Raw genomic sequence first — 25028 nt, forward strand, 5'->3', positions numbered from 1 at the left:
AAAAACAAAAATAATAAAAGAAAAAATAGCAAATGGGAAAAGAAAAGGAAGGAAACAGCGGGAAAATATTAAATAGATAACCATGTCAGTTTTAAATGGATTATAAATATACAACCAAGTCATTTGCACTATTTTAGTTGCAGGTTTCATTCACATTTGCCTTAGATTTAGTTGAGTTGAGTTGTTTGATGTGTGATTGTGGTTACATGTTTCGGCCTCTATACAACAGATTGTGGTTACGTGAGCCCCTTGTGAGCTCCTATTCCACGCTGAAATTATGAAATTGTTGCTATAACGCTCACATGGACAGGCCCATAAAACTGGCACTCACTCAGCTTGGCTGCTTGCTTGGCCCGTTCGCTTAGTATTTATCTTCCGCCAATACTAGCTCATAAAACCTTCTATCATTTTTTATTTGAAAAAGTTAGATAAACTAAAAGATGTTCAAGTATTTTTTATAAAAATCTTGGGTTCTAAAAATGTTGTGAATTAAAAAACATGATTTAAAAAAAATTGAGTTATAAAATATTTATGGATTTCAGATAATATTCACAATTTTAAATAGTTGGTGAAATTTAAAAATATTCATGAACCTAAAAATGTTCATGAATTTTAAAAATCTTTGTGAAGATTAAAAAATGTTCATATTATTTTAGGAAACTCATGAATTAATATACGAAAAATATGAATTTTTAAAAAAGAGGAAGAAAACAAATAGAAGAGGAATAGGAAGGTTGTTTATATTATAGTCAATTTGACTTGCATACTAGATGGACACTATGAAACTAATTCATGAAAGACTACAGTTTTACTAGCGGTGTGTGTATAATGTCAAGAGTATCTACTGATAGTAGCACATGCTATAATGAAATTATATCTCTGTGTTTTTTGTTTGTGTATATTTTTATATATTACTTACTCACTCCGTCCAGAAATACTTATTGGATAAATGAATGTATCTACACGTATTTTAGTTTTAGATAGACCCATTGTTAATCATTTTCCCGACAAGTATTTCTAAACTAAGGGAGTACTCCTCCATTCCAAATTACACGAGTAATTTGGAACGGGGGAGTATTATTCATGAGGAACTACTTCATGATTATATTGAGTTGAAAAAAGATTAGGAGGGCTCCATTTTCAGGTGCTTCCTCAAGTTCTGTTAGGGTTTGTGTCCTCAAAAAGACGAGACAGCGGCGGCTTCTTGAAGATGAAATAAGGTTCTCTCCGTTTAGCCCTCGTCCTGATGGTGTGTCTAGCATCGTCGAAGGGCGTGTGGAGGTGTGTCTTCGGCGAATCTCGGAGGATTCAGTCGGTGGTTGTCTTCGGTGGATTCGCTCAGATCCGGTCTTTGTTCGTCTTTGTTCATGTGTCTTCAGGTTGGATCATTCCGATCTAAACTTCTCTTCATCGGCGGCGTTGATATTCTAATGTGTTGGTTCTATAGGGCTTTAGCACGACGATTTCTCGACTGTCTACTACAACAAGTTGTGCCCGGTTCCGACGAGGGAGAGGCGATGACGGCGGCGTGCCTTCAGCTCGTTTCAGTGCTTATAGTAGTCGCTAGGTGGTTTATAAACCTGGATGTAATTTTTGGTGTTTATTTTATTGCCATGATTAGTGATGAATAAATCGACAGTTTTCGAAAAAATAGTTAAAAATTATATTATACTAAAAAAAAGGATTTGTCTCCAAAGTAGTTCCCCGTTACAACGGGGCATAGCAGTTCCCCGTACCCCAGAAAAAGAAAAACAGTTCCCCGTCGCATTCTCAGCAGCCTCGCCGCCGCCGAAAATGCTCCGCCGCCAGCGCCACTTCCTCCCGGCCAAGCCCCGCCGCCGCCCTCCGCCCCGCCCCAAACCCGCCGCCGAGCCCTCCGCCCCGACGTACACCCGCGACGTCGTCCGCCGCGTGACCAACATACTCCGCGACCACCCCTGGTCGGCGGCGCGCCCGCTCCTCCTCTCCCTCCCGGGCCTCGTCTGGGACTCGCACGTCGTGGCGCGCGTCCTCAAGACCCACCCGCCCCTCCAGAAGGCCTTCCTCTTCTTCCGCCTCGCCGCCTCCTCCCCCACACCCGGGGCCGCCTTCCGCCACGACCGCTACACCTACACCTCCATGCTCCACCTCCTCGGCGAGGCCGGCCGGGTCCCCGCCATGCTCCGCCTGCTCGCCGAGATGCTCCGCGCCGGGGTCGACCCCGACGCCGCCACGTTCACCACCGTCATGCACTGGCTGGCGCGCGCCGGGGACGTGGACGCCGCGATGCGGGTGTGGGAGGAGATGCGCTCCCGCAGGGGGAAGTGCCGCCCCACGCTCGTCAGCTACACGGCCTGCGTCAAGATCCTCTTCCACGCCGGGAGGGCCGCCGAGGGCAGGAGGGTGTTCGAGGAGATGGTGGCCGAGGGGCTGCGGCCCAGCTGCACCACCTACACCGTGCTCATCGAGCATCTCGCTGACGCAGGTCAGGTGCTCGACGAAATGCCCATTAGGCGTTTTCTTGCTTACCTGTGCACTCACGACGTGGCTAGCTGTTCGATGGAATGCGTGAACGGACGGCTCGTCCATTGATATGATTTTTCATGTTCATGTACACTGCATAAGTGATAGTTGTTCGCCTCGACATTTTTGTCTGGTTTCTTCAACTTTGTTAATATGATTTTTCATGTTCATTTGCACTGCAACCGCAAGACGTAATCCTTGGACCATCATATCGTATACTGACATGATTCTGGTTGTCATCAGGAAAATTCCAAGCTACTCTACAAATTATGAGTGACATGCAAGATGCAGGCGTAGAACCAGACAAGCCACTCTGCAATATTCTAGTCAAGAAGTGTGCCAGCGCTGGTGAGACGTCAGTGATGACCTTCATTCTTCAGCACATGAAGGAGAAAGGCATTGTTCTCCGTAGGCCTGTCTTTTTGGAAGCACTAGAAGCTCTAAAAGCTAGTGGTGAGAGCCCTAATCTTCTTTGGGAAGTGAATCCTCATCTTGCATCCGAAGGAATGGAATATGACCCAACATTTTCTCATCGAAGCTACATTACTTACAGAAGTACGATTATATACCTTTTGGCTTCTAGAAACTGGTCTGCTATCGAACAGATGGTAAATGAATTGACCACGAGGAATGTGAAGTTGGAATCGCATATAATATCTGATATTATTCAGGCCAGCTGCGCAAACTGCAGACCATCATGTGGACTCACAGTTCTGTACTATAGCCTAAGAGTAGGCAGTGAACTTGACAGATCTGCATATAGTTGCCTTCTTGGTCAGTACATCAGAAATAATTCGTTTGATTTGGTGTCTAAGATTGTTGAAAGATTGGTTAAACATGGCTGCAATCTTGGAGCATATCTGTTATCTGTCTTAATACTCAGACTGGGTTCTGCTGGGCATTCTTCATACGCGGCACATATCTTTGGGTTATCACCTGCAGAGCAGAATGTGATTACCTACACTGCCCTTATGAATGCCTATTTTCAAGCTGGCGAAGTTGATAAGGCTCTTGAACTATTCACACAGATGATAACTAATGAGATATCTGCTTCTGCGGGTACATATGAAGTTCTGATATATGGCTTACAAAAGGCTGGGCGGAAACAGGACTCTGACCGTTACCGAAGAGAAAGAATGGAGATTCAATGGCATCGTCAGTACCGTGACAAGCATTCCCCTGAAGATAGCTTATGTGACCATTTATTTTGTGGCTTTCATGGTTAGAAGAAAGAAGATTGTTTGTTGGGTGATGTTCTATACTTGGGGATTTCCTTAGCTCTACCCACCCAGCTTCATTTTTTCACAGATTGAAGGTGTATAAATGGATCTCCTGATATTTGCTTTGACACAAAGTTATTACACAGCAAACATGTGATTACTTTTCCATGGCATGGTAAAAGAAAATAAAACTGGTTGATCTCTACATGGTTACAAGAACCAAGGGATGGTGAAACTAAATCGAAAGAGTCTCATGAAAGGATTGCTGAATTTGGAACCTAGAATGTATAAGCTAACTCTTTATGTTAGTGACGACTGCTGATGTAAAGGGAGAAAATCCATTAGAGCTGAACCGTGAAAGGGTGAGAGCGCATCATTGGAGTACTATGGAGGTCACGAAGCAGCTGGAAGTCTGGAAGTGCAAAGGAGCAACTTAATTGTTGGATAGCTTGTTAAAATTTAAGGTAATACATCCATAGCTAGCTCAAAACACACACTTTGTGCGAAGTAATCTAGTAGGTATGGAGCCCTTTCCCCGTGTGTTGCTTGAATTTTCTATCTTAGTCTTCTGTTCAGATCAAAAATAACTGTCGACATATATGGTGCGCTTCCTTTTTTTTCTTGTTTGTAACAATTATTTTTGGCTGATTCTCTGTCAAAATTTGAGAAGTGTAAATATGAGTTATCGTGAAAATTTTGGACGATGTCCTGCAACTTTAACACTTCCTTTTTGTGGTTGGTGCAATGTTCATATAGTTCTAAACTGATCATGTTAAATCAAACAGGAGCTGGTAGTGATCACCTGCTACCATTCAAAGCAATCAAGTACAGATGAATGCATAGCAGAGGACACAACCTACCCCAATTTGCTTGGGACAAAAAGGCTTTGTTGTTGTTGTATTTTCTCTCCCTTCAACTTTAAGCAGGGTGGAAGATCTGAGCTCTCAGCACTGGCTCACCAATGGTAAAACAATCAGATAGAAAACCGCTGAACCAGGCGACCTCTCCCTTTACCGACCCGTCTCACCAATGCATCCCTTCATGACTAGATGGGTAGATACGCTTCACCATCTGCAGTAACACATATTTCAGAATTGAGATTGCAGTATACATAATTAGTGTATAATCTAGTAGGAAAGAAAGAGTCATAAAGTGAAAGTATATCCTTATATGTGTATGAAAAACAGGAAAAGCTTTTACATATTTTCTCGGTTCCAGGAAACAATCATGTGTGTTTATGCGCAGATGGCCCTGCAACCACTTAACCTGGTAATTCATATTCACCATGTGCCATGTGCAAGTTGTTCAGCATCCAAGAGAGTAACTTTAGCTTGCTTCTCTTTTCAGCAAGAGCTCAAGGATCCGTATCTACCTGCTGAATTAGGTACTGCAAACAAACAGCCAACGAATTATTTTTGCAAATCGTTAACTGCAAGTGACACAAGCTCGCAGCTGAGAAAGTGTTTCCTTCGGCGGTCTGTGCTGCTTCTCTACGCTTTCCAGATTGAATTTTGAGTTTACTTGGTTTCATGGAGTGAACCGAATCATCAACTCTTCTTCTAACTTGCCTATAACTTCTTTTTTGTAGGATTTCACTATGCAACCTCCAGCACAGGAGTTGCCTGCAAAAGATCTTCATGGCAATGAGTAGAAATTCATTAGAGCTGACGGTGGAGGGGATGTTGCGTGCTAAGAGATGATCACCTGGAGCACCCCATCTCTTTCATTTCTTCATCCCACTGTCATCCAAGTCGCCTATTTTAAGCACGCCTGCAGCTTGAGTGGCGGTGATTAATTTAGACTTGGAGGTGTGAGATAATTAAGCTCGCTTTCGCTAACCGCTCCCTTCTACCACCTCGCAAGACCACTCTAAAGCAAGATGAACCGTACAAGCATTTGCTCTTCCCCAATGGAAAAAAGGAAATGTGGCAGTTTAGGCACCGCCTCAGCTCGAAGCTTAACCACAATATAAAATCAGCTGGTCAGTATTATGCCATGCGTGATTTATTCCGGTCAATGAGGGTAGCTGGTGCATGTGGTTGCAATTACAGACGTGGTTACCTGAAGATTTCCAACAAAGGAAAGGCGTTCCCCATGGGAAACTACGAACAGGGAAAGGCTTGAATTCTCTGGACACCCTGACAACAACCACAATAACTGCCGTGTATCAACATGTCACATCAGTGAAGAAATTTTGACGGAGTGACCCACAGATACTCACCTCTCACCCTGAAATAGCATCTGTGGCCTGGAGTTTTCCAGGGTTTCTCTGAATTTGGAAGTTACACTTGGCAGATTTCCATGGGTGGCACAGATATAGGCTGAAGAAAATTGAGACGATGCACCATTGCAATCCAAATTGAAGTGAAGCACCTGAACTGGCTCTGAAGAAAGGTGATCTGTCTGCGAGCCTCACTTCTTGGCTTGTACAAGTAATCTATTTCCAGATACCTCCAAGCGTCAGCGATCTAAATTTCTCGCACACAACGTCACCTCGCTGAAGGAGGTAAGCTCAGGCAGCAATCACCGCCAGAGAACGTTAGTTAGCGGATTGCTTCAGAAGGGCAGCTTCCAGATTGTTGGCTATGCTACGCTGATCCGCTTTAAGTTCAGCAGAGATGACACCATGCACCTTCAGTCCAGCGTCCTCGGATGCTTAAACATTTTGTGAAGATGGCAACGGCATCATCTCACACCTACGCCCCTCTCCTGCTCTTGTTCCTCCTGGCCTGTTCATGCAGGGCATCATCCGGCCATGCGGTCGACCCTACCTGCCCTCCAGCCAAGGCGTCAGCGGTGGCGGTGGAAACCTCGGACTGCGGCGGACCTCGGTGCCAGCCACCGGCTCCGCACGTTCCGGTCCCGGTGTTCCCGTACGACATCGACCCGATGCAGTTCGCGCTGAACCTGGAGTACACCGAGGCCGAGTTCTTCCTCCACGCAGCGTTCGGTGTAGGGCTTGACCAGATCGCGCCGAACCTGACGTTGGGAGGGCCGCCTCCGGTGGGCGCCATGAAGGCCAACCTTGACGAGGTGACATGGCGCATCACCGCGGAGTTTGGCCTTCAAGAAGTCGGCCACATCAGGTGTGTGCAAGATCCATTCAACGAATTGCTCCCCTTCACCATTTCGAATTGCAACACACTTGGACTGGATAGAAGCAAGTTGGTGCTGAAAATCCATGTGCTTCCGGTTTATTTTCGTTGCAGGGCTATCCAGAACACAGTTGGTGGGTTCCCTAGGCCGAAGATAGACCTGAGCGCCAGCAACTTTGCAAGGGTGATGGACCAAGCATTTGGTTACCATTTGGATCCTCCTTTCGACCCCTATATGGACAGCCGCAACTTCCTGATGGCGTGCTACGTGATCCCCTACCTGGGCATCAACGGCTACACCGGCACCAACCCCATCATCGACGGCTACGCGACTAAACACGTAACCAAATCCACCATCCAACATCGTGTCCATGCATATGGACATTGAAACCTGCAAGTTACACACAAGTTGAGTTGATGCCACTGTATCTGTTGCAGCTTCTTGCAGGGTTGCTAGGCGTGGAGGCGGGGCAGGACGCGGTCTTCCGCGCGCTGCTCTTCGAGCGGAGGAGCGAGACGGTGCCGCCCTACAAGGGGATCACGGTGGCGGAGTTCACCGACCGCATCTCCGCGGCGAGGAACCAGCTGGCGAAGTGCGGGGTGAAGGACGAGGGGCTCACCGTGCCGCCCGAGCTTGGCGCGGAGGGGAGGATCTGCACCAACGTGCTCTCCGCCGACAGGGACTCGCTCTCCTACGCCCGCACGCCGGCGGAGCTGCTCCGCATCCTGTACCTCTCCGGCGACGAGCACGTGCCCGGCGGCTTCTTCCCGGAGGGCGCGAACGGGAAGATAGCACGGGAGTTTCTTCGCAAGCCGTTTGCAGCTGGGGGTAACAGGGTGCCAGCAAATTAAGTAGGCCCGTATGAGTGATTGCAGCGTCAATCATCGGCCTGAATGAATAATAATGTAAATAGTGTGTGGATGGCATGCTTGATGGAATAAGATGGACGATGTTTGTGCGGCATCTGAGGCCTTAGAAATTGAACCCGCATTGCGCAGGCTGCACAATGTGTTGTACGGAATTGAATGGCAAAACAGAAGTTGCAGTGTAAGAAATCGACTTACACGTCTACGAATTTGCGGCAGAACGTACATTTATATGCTACGGATTTTGCTCGAGTACATGCTTTGCAAAACTAAGAATAGCAAGATCAGGAAGTCTGGACAGTTTGATCGACAGTTGATACTCATGAAGAGCTTGCATGTTCTGCGTACATTGTACTACTCCCTCCGTCCGTACCATAATATATGCCGATTTAGCAGTTCGATGTGTTATGGTAGAGAGGTAGTAGTAAAATTAGGGCTCCTCTGTAAATTAATATAAGAGCGTTTATATAAGGAGGCAAGTCTAGAGAATTTGCAGCATACATCAACCATTCAAAACAGATTAAACTCAAATCATGTTGAGAAGAAATTACGCCAAGTGACATCAAGTCTTAGCTTCCATAGTACAAAACTGAAACCAGACACCCAAGAGGTAGGTTGACATGAGAAAGGAACAAGTTCCAGGTAAACGACTACTCCGTAGCAAAGATCTAGAGCTGCTTGATCTCTGCCTTCCTCTCCAGCCACAGCCAACATCACCCTGCCAAAACAGATAACCAAAGCATCACCCTGAAAGGGTGAAAGCGCATCATTGGAGTACTATGGAGGTCACCAAGAGCTGGGAATCTGGAATTGCAAAGGTAATAATACATCCATAGCTAGCTCAACACACACACACACACACACACTTTGTACTGGGTAATCTAGTACTCCCTCCGTTCCGATTTACTCGTCGTGGATTTAGTTCAAATTTGAACTAAAACCATGACAAGTAAATCAAAACGGAGGGAGTAGTAGGTAAAATATTTCGAAATTTAACAAGTATCGTCCAGTTTGCACATAATTTGTTTGAGCTGGGGGGCCATGGGCCAGGTTGGGCCCCATGAAGCTCCGCCACTGGGTGGTGTCCGGACGATTGAAGATGCCCATAAAGCTAGAAGAAAGCATGGGAGAACAGTAAATAACTCTGTTTATTTGATGGTTCCTGGGGGTGTCCTAGTTCTTTTCTTTTCAGCTTGGGACCAAGCTCTAGCATTGCTGATGGTACTGTCATCATCCACCGTTACAGAGAATCATGGCTGGCTCCAACCGATTACATGATCTCAACTAATTTTGGCTTACTTCATCTTGGGCATCGCTGAAACTTCCAAGGAGAACTCCACTAAGGCGAACTCCGCTCAGTACCACAAGAAAGAAATGTTGACAAATTCGAACAGATCTGAGTTTTCCCCACCGCACCTATGTTAACATCACAACACCAAGAACAGAAGAAAAACGAACAATTTGCTCAAATCAGAGAGATTTCTGGCATTTTCCTCTTCGCAGCACAGATCTACATCGGCACAGCAATCACTGTTACTACAGAGCACTAGAGCGGCTAAGCCAATCGAAGAGAGGTTTTCTGAATTGTTCTTTCTTGGCAGCACAGATCTACATCGAAACCATTAGTTCTACAAAGCACGGCAAGCTAATCGATGCGCGCCTCTCTCTAGGCCTTCTTGTCGGCCTTCTTGGGGGACTTGGCGGCCTTCTTGGGCGACTTGGGCTCCTTCTCCGCCGTCTTCTTGGGGAGCAGCACCGGGTTGATGTTGGGCAGCACGCCGCCGTGCGCGATGGTCACGCCGGCCAGCAGCCTGCCGAGCTCCTGGTCGTTCCTCACGGCCAGCAGCAGGTGCCTGGGCACGATGCGGGACTTCTTGTTGTCCTTGGCGGCGTTCCCGGCGAGCTCCAGCAGCTCCGCGGCCAGGTACTCGAGGACGGCCGCGAGGTAGACTGGGGCGCCCGTGCCGACGCGCTTCGCGTACCGGCCGTTCTTGAGGTACCGGCCGATGCGGCCGACGGGGAACTGGAGCCCGGCCTTGACGGACCGCGTCACCGACTTCTTCCTGGGGCCGCCGGCCTTACGCCCCGCCGCGCCCTTCTTCGCCTTCGCTCCGGCTCCGGTGGCTGAGGCGTCCATGGCCGGCCGCTGGTGCTCGTCGGGACGAGGGGGAGGAGGGATCGGGTTGGTAGTTTGGGATTTCGCGGAGGTGTTCGTCGCTGCTGGGGAAAAGAGGTGGAGAGGCTGGGTATTTATGGGGACGGTGGTGGGCCCGTCGATCCGCGTGCTCGGGTATTCCACGGTTGGATCGTGAGGGAAACGAACGGCTGCGATGTCCTCTGCGTAAAGATATGGAATTTTTTTTGCGGGATAAAGATATGGATCGTAGGGACTCAGGGCATCTCCAGCCGTCCGCCCCACAGGAAGGGCAAAAAATCGCCTCCCGAAGACGCACCGACGCTAAACCGCGCATTGGGGGCGTGATGCCCCCCAGTCGCAGCCCTCACGGGTTTTAAAATGTTCAAATTCTGCGTAAACACGGGCGAGTTCGTTCAAATTTAAACATATTTAAAAAAAACTACCGCGGGCTACCCCCGCCGTCTCCCTCGCCGCCCGCCTCGCCGCCCGCCCACGCGGTTCTACATGCCGAGGAGGCTGTAGAACCGCGTGTAGTCACCGTTGTCGTCGTTGTCTTCGTCGTCGTCGTCGCCCCCGCCTACGCCTCTGCCGTCCCTACTGCATCCCTCCCCCGGTTGGCGCGGCGGGTTGGACGGTCCGGGGGCGTCGTCGTCGTCGCTATCGAGGACGACGACACCGTCCTCGTCCTCGCGCCCACGTTTGCGGGCGACGATCTCCTCCAGGGCCCGGCGCTGCCGGACCATCTCCTCGCGCAGGTAGTCGTCGCGCGACCACCGCATGGCGTCCTTGTCGGAGAAGCCGCGCCGGGCTATCTCCTCGTACTCCGGGGGGAGGCTGGGCTCCACCTTGGGCTCGACGAGGGCGCCGGAGCTGCGGGTACGCGCGCTGACAGGCGTGTCCTGGGGCTCCGGCTTGACGGGGCGGAGGTGGAGGCAGGGAGAGCCGCCGGACGAGGAGGAGGACACCCCGGTCTCCATGCGCCTCAGCGTCCAGAAGCTTCCCCGGCGGCGTGAGAAGGACGAGGAGCGGGGTACTCGAGGCGCGGCGTGTTGCTGCCCTCGATGTACTCGAGGAAGGACTCCAACGTGCGCCCGGGCACGCCCCACCACCGACGCCGGCCATCAGCGTTGAACCTGCCGGAGGGCACGACGCCGTTGGTGGCCTCGAGCTGCTCGTCGTGTCGGCGGCGGAAGTACGGCTCCCAGATTGGGCTGTCGGGGACGTACCGGGGCCCCTCCCTCGCCGCACGCGGCAGGGACGAGCGGATGCGTGCGATCTCCGCACGCCGCGCCGCGCCGGTGGGTACTGGGGGCACCGGCACGCCGCCGGCGCTGATCCTCCACGCCCCGGGAACCCGCATGTCCGGCGGGACCGGGTACTCGACGTCGAAAAGGAGGCGAGTCTCGTCCTCGTGCAGATGACGGCGCCCGAATCCGTTCGCCGCCGCGCCGTCGCCTGGGAAACACTCGGCCATGCTTTCTCAACTGGTGACGGCGAGAGGAGGAAAGGGGGAGAAATGAGCGCGTCGTCGGTGGATGATCAGGGTGAGTCTCTCCGGCGCGCTTTCAGTCGGCTTTTATAGGCGGAGACGCCGCGTGGTAGGCTTGGCCGGCGCGTTACGCGTGGCGTGATTGCGTGGTGGTCGAGGGACGCGTCGCCCAGCCTTCACTGCGCCGCCCACGAGGCATCAATGGAGGCTGACCGGCACGGCAGTTTTGGCATTGATTCGCTGCGGAAAACGAGGCGATGAGGACGATGAAGGGGCGAGAAGAGAGTAGAGTCGCTGACGCGGCGGGCTCGCGGCTCTTCGCACCAAAAACGATTCGCCCGGCGCCTCTGAGCGACCCCCAGCGCGCCGGGTTCGGATTGGGTCCGTTGGCGCCAATTTCGGCCCGAGCCGGTGAAAACTGAGCTCTTGGGAACGCGACTGGGCTGATTTTTTGACGCCGGTGGACGAAAAAACGCTTAAGGGGCCTTCTTGGGGGCGCTGCTGGAGATGCTCTTAGATCCGGTGACTTGATGTGGGCGAGTCGCTGGTGAACAGTACGGTGACATCCCCCTCTCTAAACCGTTCAATCTTGAATCAACGGGCGGATCAACATGAACAATGAGCAGCCACCGTACCTCATGAACAGTGCCTGACCCGGATTAGTTGCCGCAAGTTACAGCATGACTCCCACAACCAGTTCCCTGATCCCAATACGGATTGTTGTACTCCCTTCATTCCAAAATATAGTGTGTCCGTGCTTCTCGAGATTCAACTTTAATCATAAATTTAACCAACGAGACCGACTGCGGCGGGAGAAAAAATTATATAATTGAAAACTTTTTTCAAATACGAATTCACTGATATAACTTCTGCTCCCGCCGTAATCGGTCTTGCTAGTTAAATTTACGGTCAAAGTTGAAGCACGAGCATAGAGAAAGCACTACATTATGGAATGGAGAGAGTATGTGTTTGTTGGTGGTTTAATCATACCGTGTTTGTTTTTCCCATGCCATCTCTAAACAACCCTCAAATCACCTCAATCATTCGGACCGCACGGTTTGGACATATTTTTGTCATTGAGTGCAGGCATGTATTGTGCCGGGCACGACACAGCCCATCGAGACCTGATTAGTAAACGAGTCATGTCATACTTAGGCCCAAGCATGACCTCTTTGCTAATCAGGCTAGCCTGTCGACACGTCACACACAAAGGCCCACGTGTTGTTCAGCCTGATGGATATTTGGTCATTTTGGCCTATTGGATTGTTTTTAGACCATATATATAAATAAATAATAAAACAGATAAAAGGTTCATGCAGTGCCATCTAGCGTGCCCTATCTACAGGCCCAGGAACGACCTATTTAGCTCGTGCTAATGGGGCAGCTCAGCTGGCACCCTGATGATCACCTTTGCCCTACCAAAAACAAAAATACAATAAGAACCCATAGGGATGTGCCCAAAATCTATTGGGGACAAAACAATCTGAATTCATCTATGTAACAGATAACCAGAGCAGAATTTAGGCAAAGCCAGTGTGAGAGCATCTACAGTCAGACTCCTCAAACGTCCCAACGGACCGCCCAGACACTGCTCGCACATTGCCCGGCTGTGATGCCCGGATAATTAGGCTATAGTGAACCTCTGCTAATGATGCCATGTCACCTCGATTACTGTTGCTAATCTCGTGTTAGTTCGAAAAAGGTTCGAATTTAAATTCAAAATCAAGCAAACAATAAAAGTTTTCAAATATTAAAACTAAAATGTTCGGAGTGAGCCAAATAATCCATATTAAATATTGGTGAAGAAACCACATTTTTGTAAAGTATTTAAATGCGCTATAGTAAGTAAAACAGCAGCAAAACAATTATTTAAATGCTTTTAAATACTAAACAAATGTTAATCTAGTTTATATAATCACCAAACTTTTTGGAGTAGGTGGCCTATGTTATTATGCTAATTTAGGAGTAGGGGTTATATTTTTGCAAAGCTGTTTTGCTAACTAAAATAAATAAAATAGAAAAGAAAATAAGAAAAACATAAAAACAGAAAACAAAACAAAAATGTAAAACAAACAAAAAAAGAAAGATAAAAGAGAACCCCCTCCCTCCCCGCTGGGCCACGGCCCAGATGGCCTCGAGGCCAATCAGGCCGGCCCAGCCGGCGCCCCACGCCCTCCTTCATATCCCCCTCACTCGGGGAAAACCCTAACCCGATCCCCATTCCCCCCCTCGCACTCCTTCCTCTCCCTCCTTTGCAAGATCTGGATCGAGGCAAACCGCCCCAATCCCATCGGCCCGACGCGCCCACGACCGCGCCTCGGCGCTCGTCGTCGCCGCCGCCCGGGTCGCCACCTCGCAGGATGCCATGGCCGCTAGCCTCCCCGACGCTCGGTCGTTCCGTCTTCCTCCTCAACCCCTGCTGCCCGAATCCCTGCACTACCCCGTGAGGCACCCCCCTTCCTCCTTTCCCCGCGGTCACCGCCGCTCACGCGCGCGCACGCCCGCGCTCGCGCGTGGCCTCGCCTTACTGCTGCTCCCCGTCGCCTCGCTCGCGTCGAGCCCATGCTCCGACCGCCACCCACTTCCGCGTGCCCGCGCAAGCCCCTCGGCCCCGCGCCGCTCCGCCACAGCCGGCGCCAGCCACCGCGGCCCCGCTGCCCGCCTGCAGCCCCTCCCCCTGTGCCCCGCGCGCACGCTGCCGCGCCGTGTTCGGCCGCGCCCGCCACTGGTCGCGCGTCCGCCGTTCCCCGCCTCGGCCTGCGCCCTTGCCAAGCCCACTCTTCCTCATGCCCGTGCGCCGCTGCCGCCGTGGCTCATTGTTGCTCGCTGCTCCCTGTTGCTTTTCCCCGCCGGCGCTCACTAGAGGCCGCCGCCCGCGCGTGCTCTGCCGCTGCTGCCCGCCTGCCGTCGCCATCGCCTCCGCCCGCTGCTCACGCCGACGGCCGCGCCCCAACCACCCCTCCCTCGTCGTCCTCCGCCCGGCCCCGCCCGCGCCGCGGCCGCCCTGCTCGCCGGCGCTCTCGCTCGGGCGACGCCACGCCCGAGGTCGCCTCTGTCGGGCGCCCGCCCTGTTACGCCCAGCACCCGCTAGCCCCCCTGGGCCTATGACAAACGGGGCCCGCCCCTTGAGAACGAAATAAAAAAAGAAAAAATTAATTAATTAATTAATTAATGAGTTAATTAAGTTAATTAATCCTATTTAATTAATCTAATTAACCTGTTAGTTTAATTAAATAGTAATTAGGTTAACCTAAACCCTAATCAACCTAACAGTGTATGACAGGTGGGTCCCACTGGACCCACACGTCAGGTTGATGTCATGCTGATGTCAGCGTGCACTGTTCTCGATAATGTTGAATTAAATTAATTAAATAAATCCTAAAAATGATTTAAATCTTTTAAAATTAATATAAAATAAACCGTAGCTGGGATGGTAAAACTTTGTACATGAAAGTTGCTCAGAACGACGAGACGAACCCGGATACGCAGCCCGTTTGTCCGCCACGCATCTCTAGCATAGCGAACAAGCAACTTTCCCCCTCCGGTTCATCTGTCCGAAAACGCGAAACACTGGGGATATTTTCCCGGATGTTTCCCCCCTTCACCGGTACCACCTCATACCGCGTTAGGGCACCCCTAGCACTGCTACTTGTCATGTCATGCATCGCTATGCATCTGTTTTCTTAATATTTATTGTTTCTTCCCCCTCTTCTCTCCGATAGACTACGAGACCGACGCCGATGCTACCCAGTACGACTACGGTGTTGACGACCCCTCTCTCTTGCCAGAGCAACCAGGCAAGCCCCTCCCGATCACCAGATATCGCCTACTCTTCTCTATACTGCTTGCATTAGAGTAGTGTAGCATGTTACTGCTTTCCGTTAATCCTATTCTGATGCATAGCCTGTCATTGTTGCTACAGCTATTGATACCTTACCTGCAATCCTAAATGCTAGGTATAGGATGCTAGTTTATCATCAGTGGCCCTACATTCTTGTCAGTCTGCCATGCTATACTATCGGGTCGTGATCACTCGGGAGGTGATCACAGGTATATACTTATACATAATATATGATACTTGTGGTGACTAAAGACGGGTCGGCTCGAAGAGTACCTGCGAGTGATTCACGGATTGGGTCCGAAAGGATGTTTGTCCCGACGGCCCTCTGAGTGAATCTTTGTGGCGGAGCGACAGGGTAGGTTGAGACCACCTAGGAGAGAGGTGGGCCTGGCCCTGGTCAACGTCCGTAGTTATTTCAAAATAACACGCTTAACAAGATCTTGGTATTTGATCTGAGTCTGGCAACTGGCCTATACGCACTAACCAACTACGCGGGAACAGTTATGGGCACTCGAGGTCGTGGTATCAGCCGAAGCCTTCGTGACGTCTGCGACTGAGCGGCGCGCGCCGGATTGGACCGTAAGCCTGCGCTTGTATTAAGGGGGCTAGGTCTGCTTCCGGCCGCATACGCAACATGCAGGTGTGCAATGGGTGATGGGCCCAGACCCCTGCGCCATAGGATTTAGACTGGCATGCTGACCTCTCTATTATGCCTAGGTAGGGCTGCAACGTGTTGATCTTCCGAGGCCGGGCATGACCCAGGAAAGTGTGTCCGGACAAAGGGGATCGAGCGTGTTGGGAAATATGGTGCACCCTTGCAGGGAAGTTAAACTATTCGAATAGCCGTGATCTTCGGTAACAAGACGACTTGGAGTTGTACCTTGACCTTATGACAACTAGAATCGGTTACTTAATAAAACACAGCCTTCCAAGTGCCAGATACAACCCGGTGGTCGCTCTCTAACAAGGCGACGAGGAGAGGATCACCGGGCAGGATTATGCTACACGATGCTAATTGGTGGACTTACCTTCTGCTCTCTTCTACATGCTGCAAGATGGAGGTGGCCAGAAGCGTAGTCTTCGATAGGACTAGCTATTCCCCTCTTACTCCGGCATTCTGCAGTTCAGTCCACATATGATACCCTTATTCCATTTGATACCAATGCATACATATGTAGTGTAGCTCCTTGCTTGCAAGTACTTTGGATGAGTACTCATGGTTGCTTTGCTCCCTCTTTTCCCCCTTTCTATACCCGATTGCTGCGACCAGACGATGGAGTCCAGGAGCCAGACGCCACCGTCGATGACGACTCCTACTACACTGGAGGTGCCTACTACTACGTGCAGCCCGCTGACGACGACCAGGAGTAGTTTAGGAGGATCCCAGGCAGGACGCATGCGCCTCTTTCGATCTATATCCCAGTTTGTGCTAGCCTTCTTAAGGCAAACTTGTTTAACTTATGTTTGTACTCAGATATTGTTGCTTCCACTGACTCGTCTATGATCGAGCTCTTGTATTCGAGCCCTCGAGGCTCCTGGCTTGTAATATGATGCTTGTATGACTTGTTTTATTTGTAGAGTTGTGTTGTGATATCTTCCCGTGAGTCCCTGATCTTGATCGTACATGTTTGCGTGTATGATTAGTGTACGATTGAATCAGGGGCGTCACAAGTTGGTATCAGAGCCGACTGCCTATAGAATCCCCCTTCCACACTCCTTGGTCGAAACTGAGTCTAGTGATTAAGAAACAAACTTTTACTAGCATGGTTGTGCGGCTTACGGGCCCACGTCTCCATTGGGTGGTATTAGGATCTTTTATTCCTTGTCTATACTCTGGGAATCTGATCTCTCTTCTATTCGGGTTAAAAGTTTTTGCTAACTCTAACTCTAGGTTCTCGTAATTACTTCCTTTCTGAGAGCCCCTTATTACAGATGATCGCCTGCTGCACCAAAAGATTCAGAAGATACTCTCTGAGGCTATCGCGAGAACTTGTGCTCATTGCGTTTGCAACTCCCTTCCACCGTCAACCCCTATAGATAACTACATGCACTTGCCATTCTTACCATAGTCCCCGGTTGCTCTTATTATTACAAGATACCCCGAAATACTGGTTGTTGTTCCGAGAATCCTTGTGCCTACTGCCTTGCAGTTCCTTGTCACCTGAATACACCTACAAATTAATCCTCACACGCACCGAGGATTTGTTTCTCCCCAGTTGTTCATGTGTTTCACCAAAGTCTTCAAAATACTATTTGATCTTCCGAAAATCCCCAGCAGCTTATTGCTCTTGAAATTCTTGCTTGCTTGCATTATGGTTAAGCCCATAATTTTAGTAATCTTATTGGCATCCTTTGCCACTATCATTTTGAGCCCATTGATACAATATGTTGCGAATGCACGCAATCCTCAATCAGATCCTAGAATTCATCCTTCTGGCTCAGACGTCATTTTAAACATGAGCTGGATCTCGACCAATTAAATTTTGCCATCGATTGTACCCCTAAGGCTATTCAACTTATCCATACCTAATCAGAGCATTGCTTCTGATCCCTCGTCTTGGAATTGATAATTCCTTTGCATTTGAACTTTGAGTTAGTCAGTTGTTTCTATAAACTGATCTCCTTGCATTCCTTCTTCCTCTGGTTGAGTACCGATGCTCACATCAGATCCCTTGTGGACCACCAGATCCTTTGTTGGATTTTATCCTACATCGTCCTTCATATTCTATAAGCTTGTGAGCCTTTCCTCGGATAAATAATGCCTTTGGTAAATTGTATCCTCTGCTTTCTCCAGCATGCTCTACTATCGAGCTTGTGTTATTTATTCCTGAAATTGTGGTATATGCTCCTAAGATGCATCAATGGGTTGAACATATGCCTTCCCCAAACCGTATGAACCTGAAAGTTTTCGCGAGTCATACTCTTCTGTTGTTTCGCCAGATAAAATTTCTACACTAAGCCTCATCAAAAGCGAGAAGTAAAATGAAAGGTTATGCATTGAAGAAGTGGGAGTCGACCTTGATCCTTTGCGTTCATGCCCAGGGACCCGATGTGGAACTTATCATCGAAGCTTCTTGTAAATGATAATAATCCCCTTGTTATGAGTTCGTCCTGTATCTATGTTTGGTCCTTTGCAATCATGGTTCCGACCATATTTTCTCTTTAATACCATTTCCCGGAAAAGTTGAAGTACTTGTCTTGTGCAGATCATTGCACCTGTCCAACCTTTACTTTGATCTACCGTCGAGTATTACACTATGATATCTTGATAATGTCATGGAACTGCATAACTTCTTATGGGTTCTTCATTAACTGTTATTTCTCATCGATTCCAATTTTTCTGTGTTCTGGGTTGTCGTCAACCGAGAACACCGATATGTGAACCGATTCCGCATTCCGGTTCGATAACCCTAATTAATTTTCGTTGCTTATGAGTTTAATAATCCTTCAAGTCATTCCTATCCTAATCGGCTATACCATTATTGGGCTAATTTTTAACTGTGCTAACTGGTCCTGCTTCACGGAGCACAAATTTCGACAGTGAGCTAATCTTACGTTGATCTTCCTTGTCATATCATTTCTCCTTGAATAGCAAGCTTGATTTTGATTTTGTGTCATACCAATGGTTCCAATAACCTTTCGCTTCATCATTCCTTTGACTTGATGTCATCGCCGATTGATTACATCTTCCTCAAATATCTCGACAATTGTGTCATGATCATCATCAACATTCTGAAATCTTCCAGGATATCAATCAAATTCGTGATGAGGAATACCATCCTTGCCCTTGATGAATTGTGTTATCATCGGCCACTTTATTGCCATCCCTCCAACATAAACTTGTTCGTGTTTTGTGTTATACCTTGAGTTCCTTGTTATCAAGCATTTGATCTTCTTTACCTTGGAGTACTACCATCTTTTATGTCAGGAATGTCGTGAGAATTTCGCCACCTCTTAAAAATTCTTGGTATTGTGATACTTCTCACCAGCACCATTCTTTCTTGGTCCCAATGTTGATTTTAACCGGAATACCAACAAGTGCACGGTGCTGCTTGTATTCTGTACTCCTAGCAACTCTATTGCATTGGAGTTAATGGTCGACAGATCATTCTTATACTATACTGGATAATGAATCACCATTCTAACCTTGATCGTGCTACCTAAGACCATATTTCGGGTGCACCTTTCAACCAATGTTTAATTGTGCATGTTTTCCTCGAGCATACCTCATTACATCATTTGTTCTGACAAATGTTATCTCCTTGTTTGCATAATTGTGGAAATCCACCTTTTTGGAAATCTCGAGGATTGCCGCTGACTGCATCAGCTACCCCCTCATCCTCTCCTTATTTTAAATGATGAACTCTTGTGTCGGAACTCGCTCCCATAGTTCAATTCCCAAGAATCTTACATTGTCATCTCATCAATTTGTGTTGCACCTTTTCTTCTCAGGTATCCTAAGTCTGAGGTATCCTGACACCAATCAGATCTGAATCTCGGTCAGATATGATGGTTGGAACATATCCCCAAGAGTTATAACATTGGTCTTTAACCCAATAAGGTGATGTCATCCTAGCACACCTGGTCGGAGGACCTATTGTTGTCAGTTTCCTATTTAGCAAGGTTAAACATTCTCCCATGAGGAAATCATAAGACTTATTCTATATGTTGTTCCTAATGAATCCTTTGTGTAACCAAGTTCGATCCTTGCTTGAAGACCATGTCAATGCTATCTCGAAGCATGCCTGTGGTACTCCGATTTTCAATAAGAACATTTGAACCACAATGCTAAACTTTTCTTTATCAGTTATCCAAACATCGTTGTATGGGTAATGTCATGAAATTTCTCTCCCCTTACCTAGAGAGTTTTCTACATTATATCCTGTCATGGATATCATGCTTTGCTTGTCCTTGGGAAGAATATACCCTTGAAATATGTGTTTAAACACATTTTCCTTTCCATTGTTCTGTTTAATTTGATAATCACATTTTCCTTTCCATTGTTTTGTTTAACCTTTCTTGTGGTCTATATGATCTAAGCAGTACTATTCTCCTGCTTACGTAAACTCCTCAGTGTACAATTTTGTCAATAAGACCCTGTTACTATTGTTGATGACATTCCGGTAACCACTGATGGACGAGAACCTTGCCTATTGGTCCGCCTTGTTTCAACGAGCAGGAAAATGGTTCTCTTCGTCCCTCGCCCTTGGTACCAACGTTGTTGCCAACATAACCGACAGTCTCTTCTCTGACATGCCTGGCTATCATGATGCCTTGCTATCATGACCGTGCAAGATGTTAGTGCCCTCCTACTTTAACCACATGGTGGGACCATAACCCACAGTTCCACTGGATCGAAACCTGACTCTCCTGTACATCCCTGTTTCGAAGTTATCCCTTGCGCTTCGTTTCGTATGTAATTTGCGAGCCACCTTCCTAGTGATCAATTCTGGTATCGGACACAATACTTATTCCCATTGCTCTGAACCCCTTTCACACTCTGTTTCAGGCAATGAACGATTGCCTATCCACTTGAAACTTCTTATTGCACCGTCTTACTTTGCTCTCGATGTGTTTCATTTGTTCAACTCGAGAGATACTCATATGTTCATTCTTGGGATACCCCTGGATGATTCTCCCTTATAACATCCTATCGTTGTAGGGCTGCCCCTTACCTATTCGTAAGTACGATGGAGTTCCCCGAAGAAAGGACGACAACTTCATCATGATGCATTGGAATAAAGAATTGAAGACATCAACGAAAGAGATTAACTTCTTCGAGAAGATCCTGTTAAGGCATATCTCTCTCGATGTAGTTTTGGTGATTGATGACAACATATTTGCGGTCTAACCATGTGCTTTGAGCATTTCAGAGATGCATCCTTTGGCTCGAGACGATTTCTTTCCCCTCAGAGTGTTTTTCAAGACGATGTAGCTCTTTCGTTTCTTGTTGGTGGACTAGTTTCGTAGGAGTCACCATACTATCAAGAGGGGGTCCGCTTTGGTAAGGCTAGGGTGGAATGATCAAGTACACTTCCGCTTCTCACCCTCTGGGCCTTTCTGCGTCGTTGGAGGTTGGTTTCCCTGCTGTTTGGGCAGTCCTTGGCCCTAGCGGTAGTACCGCTTGAGGGTCCTCAGCGGCAGTACCGCTGCGGTGCCGGGCCACTACCGCCTCGACTCGAGGAGGGCGCTTCTCGTGTCGGGTTGAGCGGCACTTGCAGCGGTAGTAGGTGCGGTAGTACCGCTCGAGAGCGGTAGTACCGCCCTACCACCGCGGCAGTACCGCGCTGGGCCGGTCCCTCCTCTATCTTCTAGTCCTCCCAGGCTGGGCGGTAGTACCGCTGCCCCCTGCGGTAGTACCGCCCTCTGCGGGGCTGTTTTGGGGGTAACGGTTGGATGGGGTCCTTCTGTATAAAAGGGGGTCCCCTTCTTCCTCGTTCACCTACCTCTTCCCCCATAAGCTCCATTTTTGCCCGATCTCTCTCCCTAGCCAATCATACTTGTTGATTTGCTCGGGAGTGGTTGAGAAGGCCCCGATCTACACTTCCACCAAGAGAAATTTGATTCCACCACCAATCCCTAGCGGATCTTGTTACTCTTGGGTGTTTGAGCACCCTAGATGGTTGAGGTCACCACGGAGCCATAGTCCATTGTGGTGAAGCTTCGTGGTGTTGTTGGGAGCCTCCGATTGAGTTGTGGAGTTTGCCCCAACCTTCTTTTTAAAGGTCCGGTCGCCGCCTCCAAGGGCACCAATAGTGGAATCACGGCTTCTCGCATTGTGTGAGGGCGTGAGGAGAATACGGTGGCCCTAGTGGCTTCTTGGGGAGCATTGTGCCTCCACACCGCTCTAACGAGACGTACTTCCCTTCAAAAGGAAGGAACTTCGGTAACACATCCTCGTCTTCACCGGGTCCACTCTTGGTTATCTCTTACCTTTACTAGTGCAAGCTCATTAGTGTTACTTCTCTTGCTTGCTTGTATGTTCGTTGTTGTTGCATCATATAGGTTGCTCACCTAGTTGCACATCTAGACAACCTACTTTGTTGCAAAGTTAAATTTGGTAAAGAAAAGCTAAAAATTGTTAGTTGCCTATTCACCCCCCCTCTAGTCAACCTTATCGATCCTTTCAGATCCGTTAGAATATCGTAACCAGAACGTTCCCCCTTACTCCCCTCTTAAATCTCAGGACGAGATTTCTTGTAGTGTAGGAGATTGTGACGCCCGGATAATTAGGCTACAGTGAACCTCTGCTAATGATGCCACGTCACCTCGATTACTGTTGCTAATCTGGTGTTAGTTCGAAAACGGTTCAAATTCAAATTCAAAATCAAGCAAACAATAAAAGTTTTCAAATATTAAAACTAAAATGTTCGGAGTGAGCCAAATAATCCATATTAAATATTGGTGAAGAAACCACACTTTTGTAAAGTATTTAAATGCACTATAGTAAGTAAAACAGCAGCAACACAATTATTTAAATGCTTTTAAATACTAAACAAAAGTTTCTAGTTTATATAATCACCAAAATTTTTGGAGTAGGTGGCCTATGTTATTATGCTAATTTAGGAGTAGGGGTTATATTTTTGCAAAGCTGTTTTGCTAACTAAAATAAATAAAACAGAAAAGAAAATAAGAAAAAAATAAAAATAGAAAACAAAACAAAAATGTAAAACAAACAAAAAAAGACAGATAAAACAGAACCCCCCTCCCCGCTGGGCCACGGCCCAGATGGCCTCGGGGCCAATCAGGCCGGCCCAGCCGGCGCCCCACGCCCTCCTCCATATCCCCCCACTCGGGGAAAACCCTAGCCCGATCCCCATTTTCCCCCTCGCACTCCTCCCTCTCCCTCCTCTGCCCGATCTGGATCGAGGCAACCCCCCCCCCCCCCCCCCCCCCCCCCCCCCCCCCCCCCCCCCCCCCCCCCCCCCCCCCCCCCCCCCCCCCCCCCCCCCCCCCCCGATCCCATCGGCCCGACGCGCCCACGACCGCGCCTCGGCGCTCGTCGCCGCCGCCGCCCGAGTCGCCATCTCGCAGGATGCCATCGCCGCTCGCCTCCCCGACCCTCGGTCGTCTCCGTCTTCCTCCTCAACCCCCGCTGCCCGAATCCCTGAACCACCCCGTGAGGCACCCCCCTTCCTCCTTTCCCCCGCGGTCACCGCCACTCACGCGCGCGCATGCCCGCGCTCACGCGTGGCCTCGCCTTGCTGCTGCTCCCCGTCGCCTCACTCGCGTCGAGCCCATGCTCTGACCGCCACCCGTCGTCGCGCGATTGCGCAAGCCCCTCGGCCCCGCGCCGCTCCGCCACAACCGGCGCCAGCCACCGCGGCCTCGTGCAGCCCCGCTGCCAGCCCGCAGCCCCTCTTCCTGCGCCCCGCGCTCACGGTGTCGCGCCGTGTTCGGCCGCGCCCGCCACTGGTCGCGCGATCGCCGTTCCCCGCCTCGGCCTGCGCCCTTGCCAAGCCCACCTCTTCCTCATGCCCGTGTGCCGCTGCCGCCGTGGCTCCTTGTTGCTCGCTGCTGCCTGTTGCTTTTCCCCGCCGCCGCTCACAGGAGGCCGCCGCCCGCGCGTGCTCTGCCGCTGCTGCCCGCCTGCCGTCGCCGTCGCCTACGCCCGCTGCTCACGCCGGCGGCCGCGCCCCAACCACCCCCCCTCGCCGTCCTCCGCCCGGCCCCGCCCGCGCCGCAGCCGCCCTGCTCGCCGGCGCTCCCGCTCGGGCGACGCCGCGCCCGGGGTCGCCCTTGTCGGGCGCCCGCCCCATTACGCCCAGCGCCCGTTAGCCCCCCTAGGCCTATGACGAACGGGGCCCACCCCCTGAGAACGAAATAAGAAAAAAGAAATAAATAAATAAAAATAAATAAATAATTAATTAATTGAAATAATTAATTAGTTAGTTAATTAACGACGTGAATTTTTAGGACATGCAGCCACGCGCTGCCGTTATCACAAGCGTCGGTCCTAGCGTCGTGATTGCTACTTATTATAGCGCATTTGCCATACGTCAAACATTAATTACCAGGTTCCGTGAATACGCAGTGGTATACGCCACACCAGTGGCCCAGGGGTCATTTATGTTCGTATGAATACAAGGCCCACGTGACGGCCCAGACGATGCAAAATAACTGCTCTCGATGCTGGATGGACATAATTGAGCACTTGCACTAGCTGGAGCATGTCGCATACGACAGTGCTGCATGTGTCAGAATGAAGAGATGGCACAGTGCCACGGTACATGGTGAGGGACGATGGACAAGTTGGCACCGTGGTGAAAGCCGTGTCGGTGTGTGATTTAGCATTTAACTATAAACCATCCTCTATGCTATTATTAAATTCATTTAAAATTCCAATCAATATTATACCATTTTGTTCGTGCATTTAACTTATCATCGGTAAGATTTTCTTGTGACGCTTCTCTCATTTTCTAAATTGAACTTTCATAATCAGCCAACTAATGATGTGCATTTTTATTTTCTTTTAAATAGACCCTATCCCACTGCACATGGCGGGATTAAATGTTCAATCACACACCGAATATACACATGCAACACAGAATATGAAGATAAACCTAAGCTGATCTAGCATAGTGACAAGTTCACACTAATTCACCTCAAAATTACATTCACACTAACCAGTGGCGAAGCCAGGAAAAAGTATTAAGGGGGGCCAAGTGTTGCTTATCCTTGGCAAGGAGGGCCAGCCCACTAAAATACCTCATTTTCACAGTACATAATCACTTGTTTATATGTATACTAGGCTTAAATCAATTTTGTTAGGGGGGACCAGGGCCCCTGCTGGTCCCCTCTTGTCTCCGCCACTCACACTAACTAGCTTACTCAATACACGTTAATGATTATGTTGCAGCTGTAGAGGATGGTGCAC

General features: G+C 49.2%; 2 protein-coding genes and 1 pseudogene across 7 annotated transcripts; 2 read left to right on the forward strand and 1 right to left on the reverse strand.

The window, feature by feature from the left end:
- The first annotated feature begins 1727 nt into the window (after nt 1-1727).
- LOC125520610 (pentatricopeptide repeat-containing protein At2g01390-like) lies at nt 1728-6123 on the forward strand. 6 transcript variants are annotated; one of them, XR_007288771.1, is made up of 6 exons: nt 1728-2464; nt 2746-4186; nt 4508-4775; nt 4941-4991; nt 5070-5197; nt 5311-6123. XR_007288771.1 is itself a non-coding variant. In XM_048685571.1 (2 exons), the coding sequence occupies exons 1-2, from the start codon at nt 1795-1797 to the stop codon at nt 3726-3728; spliced, it is 1653 nt and encodes a 550-aa protein (XP_048541528.1). In that variant the 5' UTR covers nt 1728-1794; the 3' UTR covers nt 3729-4499. The 6 variants fall into 6 exon arrangements, 1 of the variants encoding a protein (XP_048541528.1); XR_007288772.1 differs by having other exon boundaries at nt 5070-5106; XR_007288769.1 differs by having other exon boundaries at nt 4508-4991.
- On the forward strand, nt 6121-7781 carry LOC125519195 (annotated as a pseudogene).
- Nucleotides 7782-9144: 1363 nt separating this feature from the next.
- On the reverse strand, nt 9145-9920 carry LOC125523721 (histone H2A-like). Its single transcript, XM_048688784.1, has one exon. It carries the CDS (start codon nt 9819-9821, stop codon nt 9351-9353), a length of 471 nt encoding a protein of 156 aa, XP_048544741.1. The 5' UTR covers nt 9822-9920; the 3' UTR covers nt 9145-9350.
- Between the last annotated feature and the right edge of the window lie 15108 nt (nt 9921-25028).

The sequence above is a fragment of the Triticum urartu genome, chromosome 7 (assembly GCF_003073215.2).
Source record: "Triticum urartu cultivar G1812 chromosome 7, Tu2.1, whole genome shotgun sequence".
Taxonomy (NCBI): domain Eukaryota; kingdom Viridiplantae; phylum Streptophyta; class Magnoliopsida; order Poales; family Poaceae; genus Triticum; species Triticum urartu.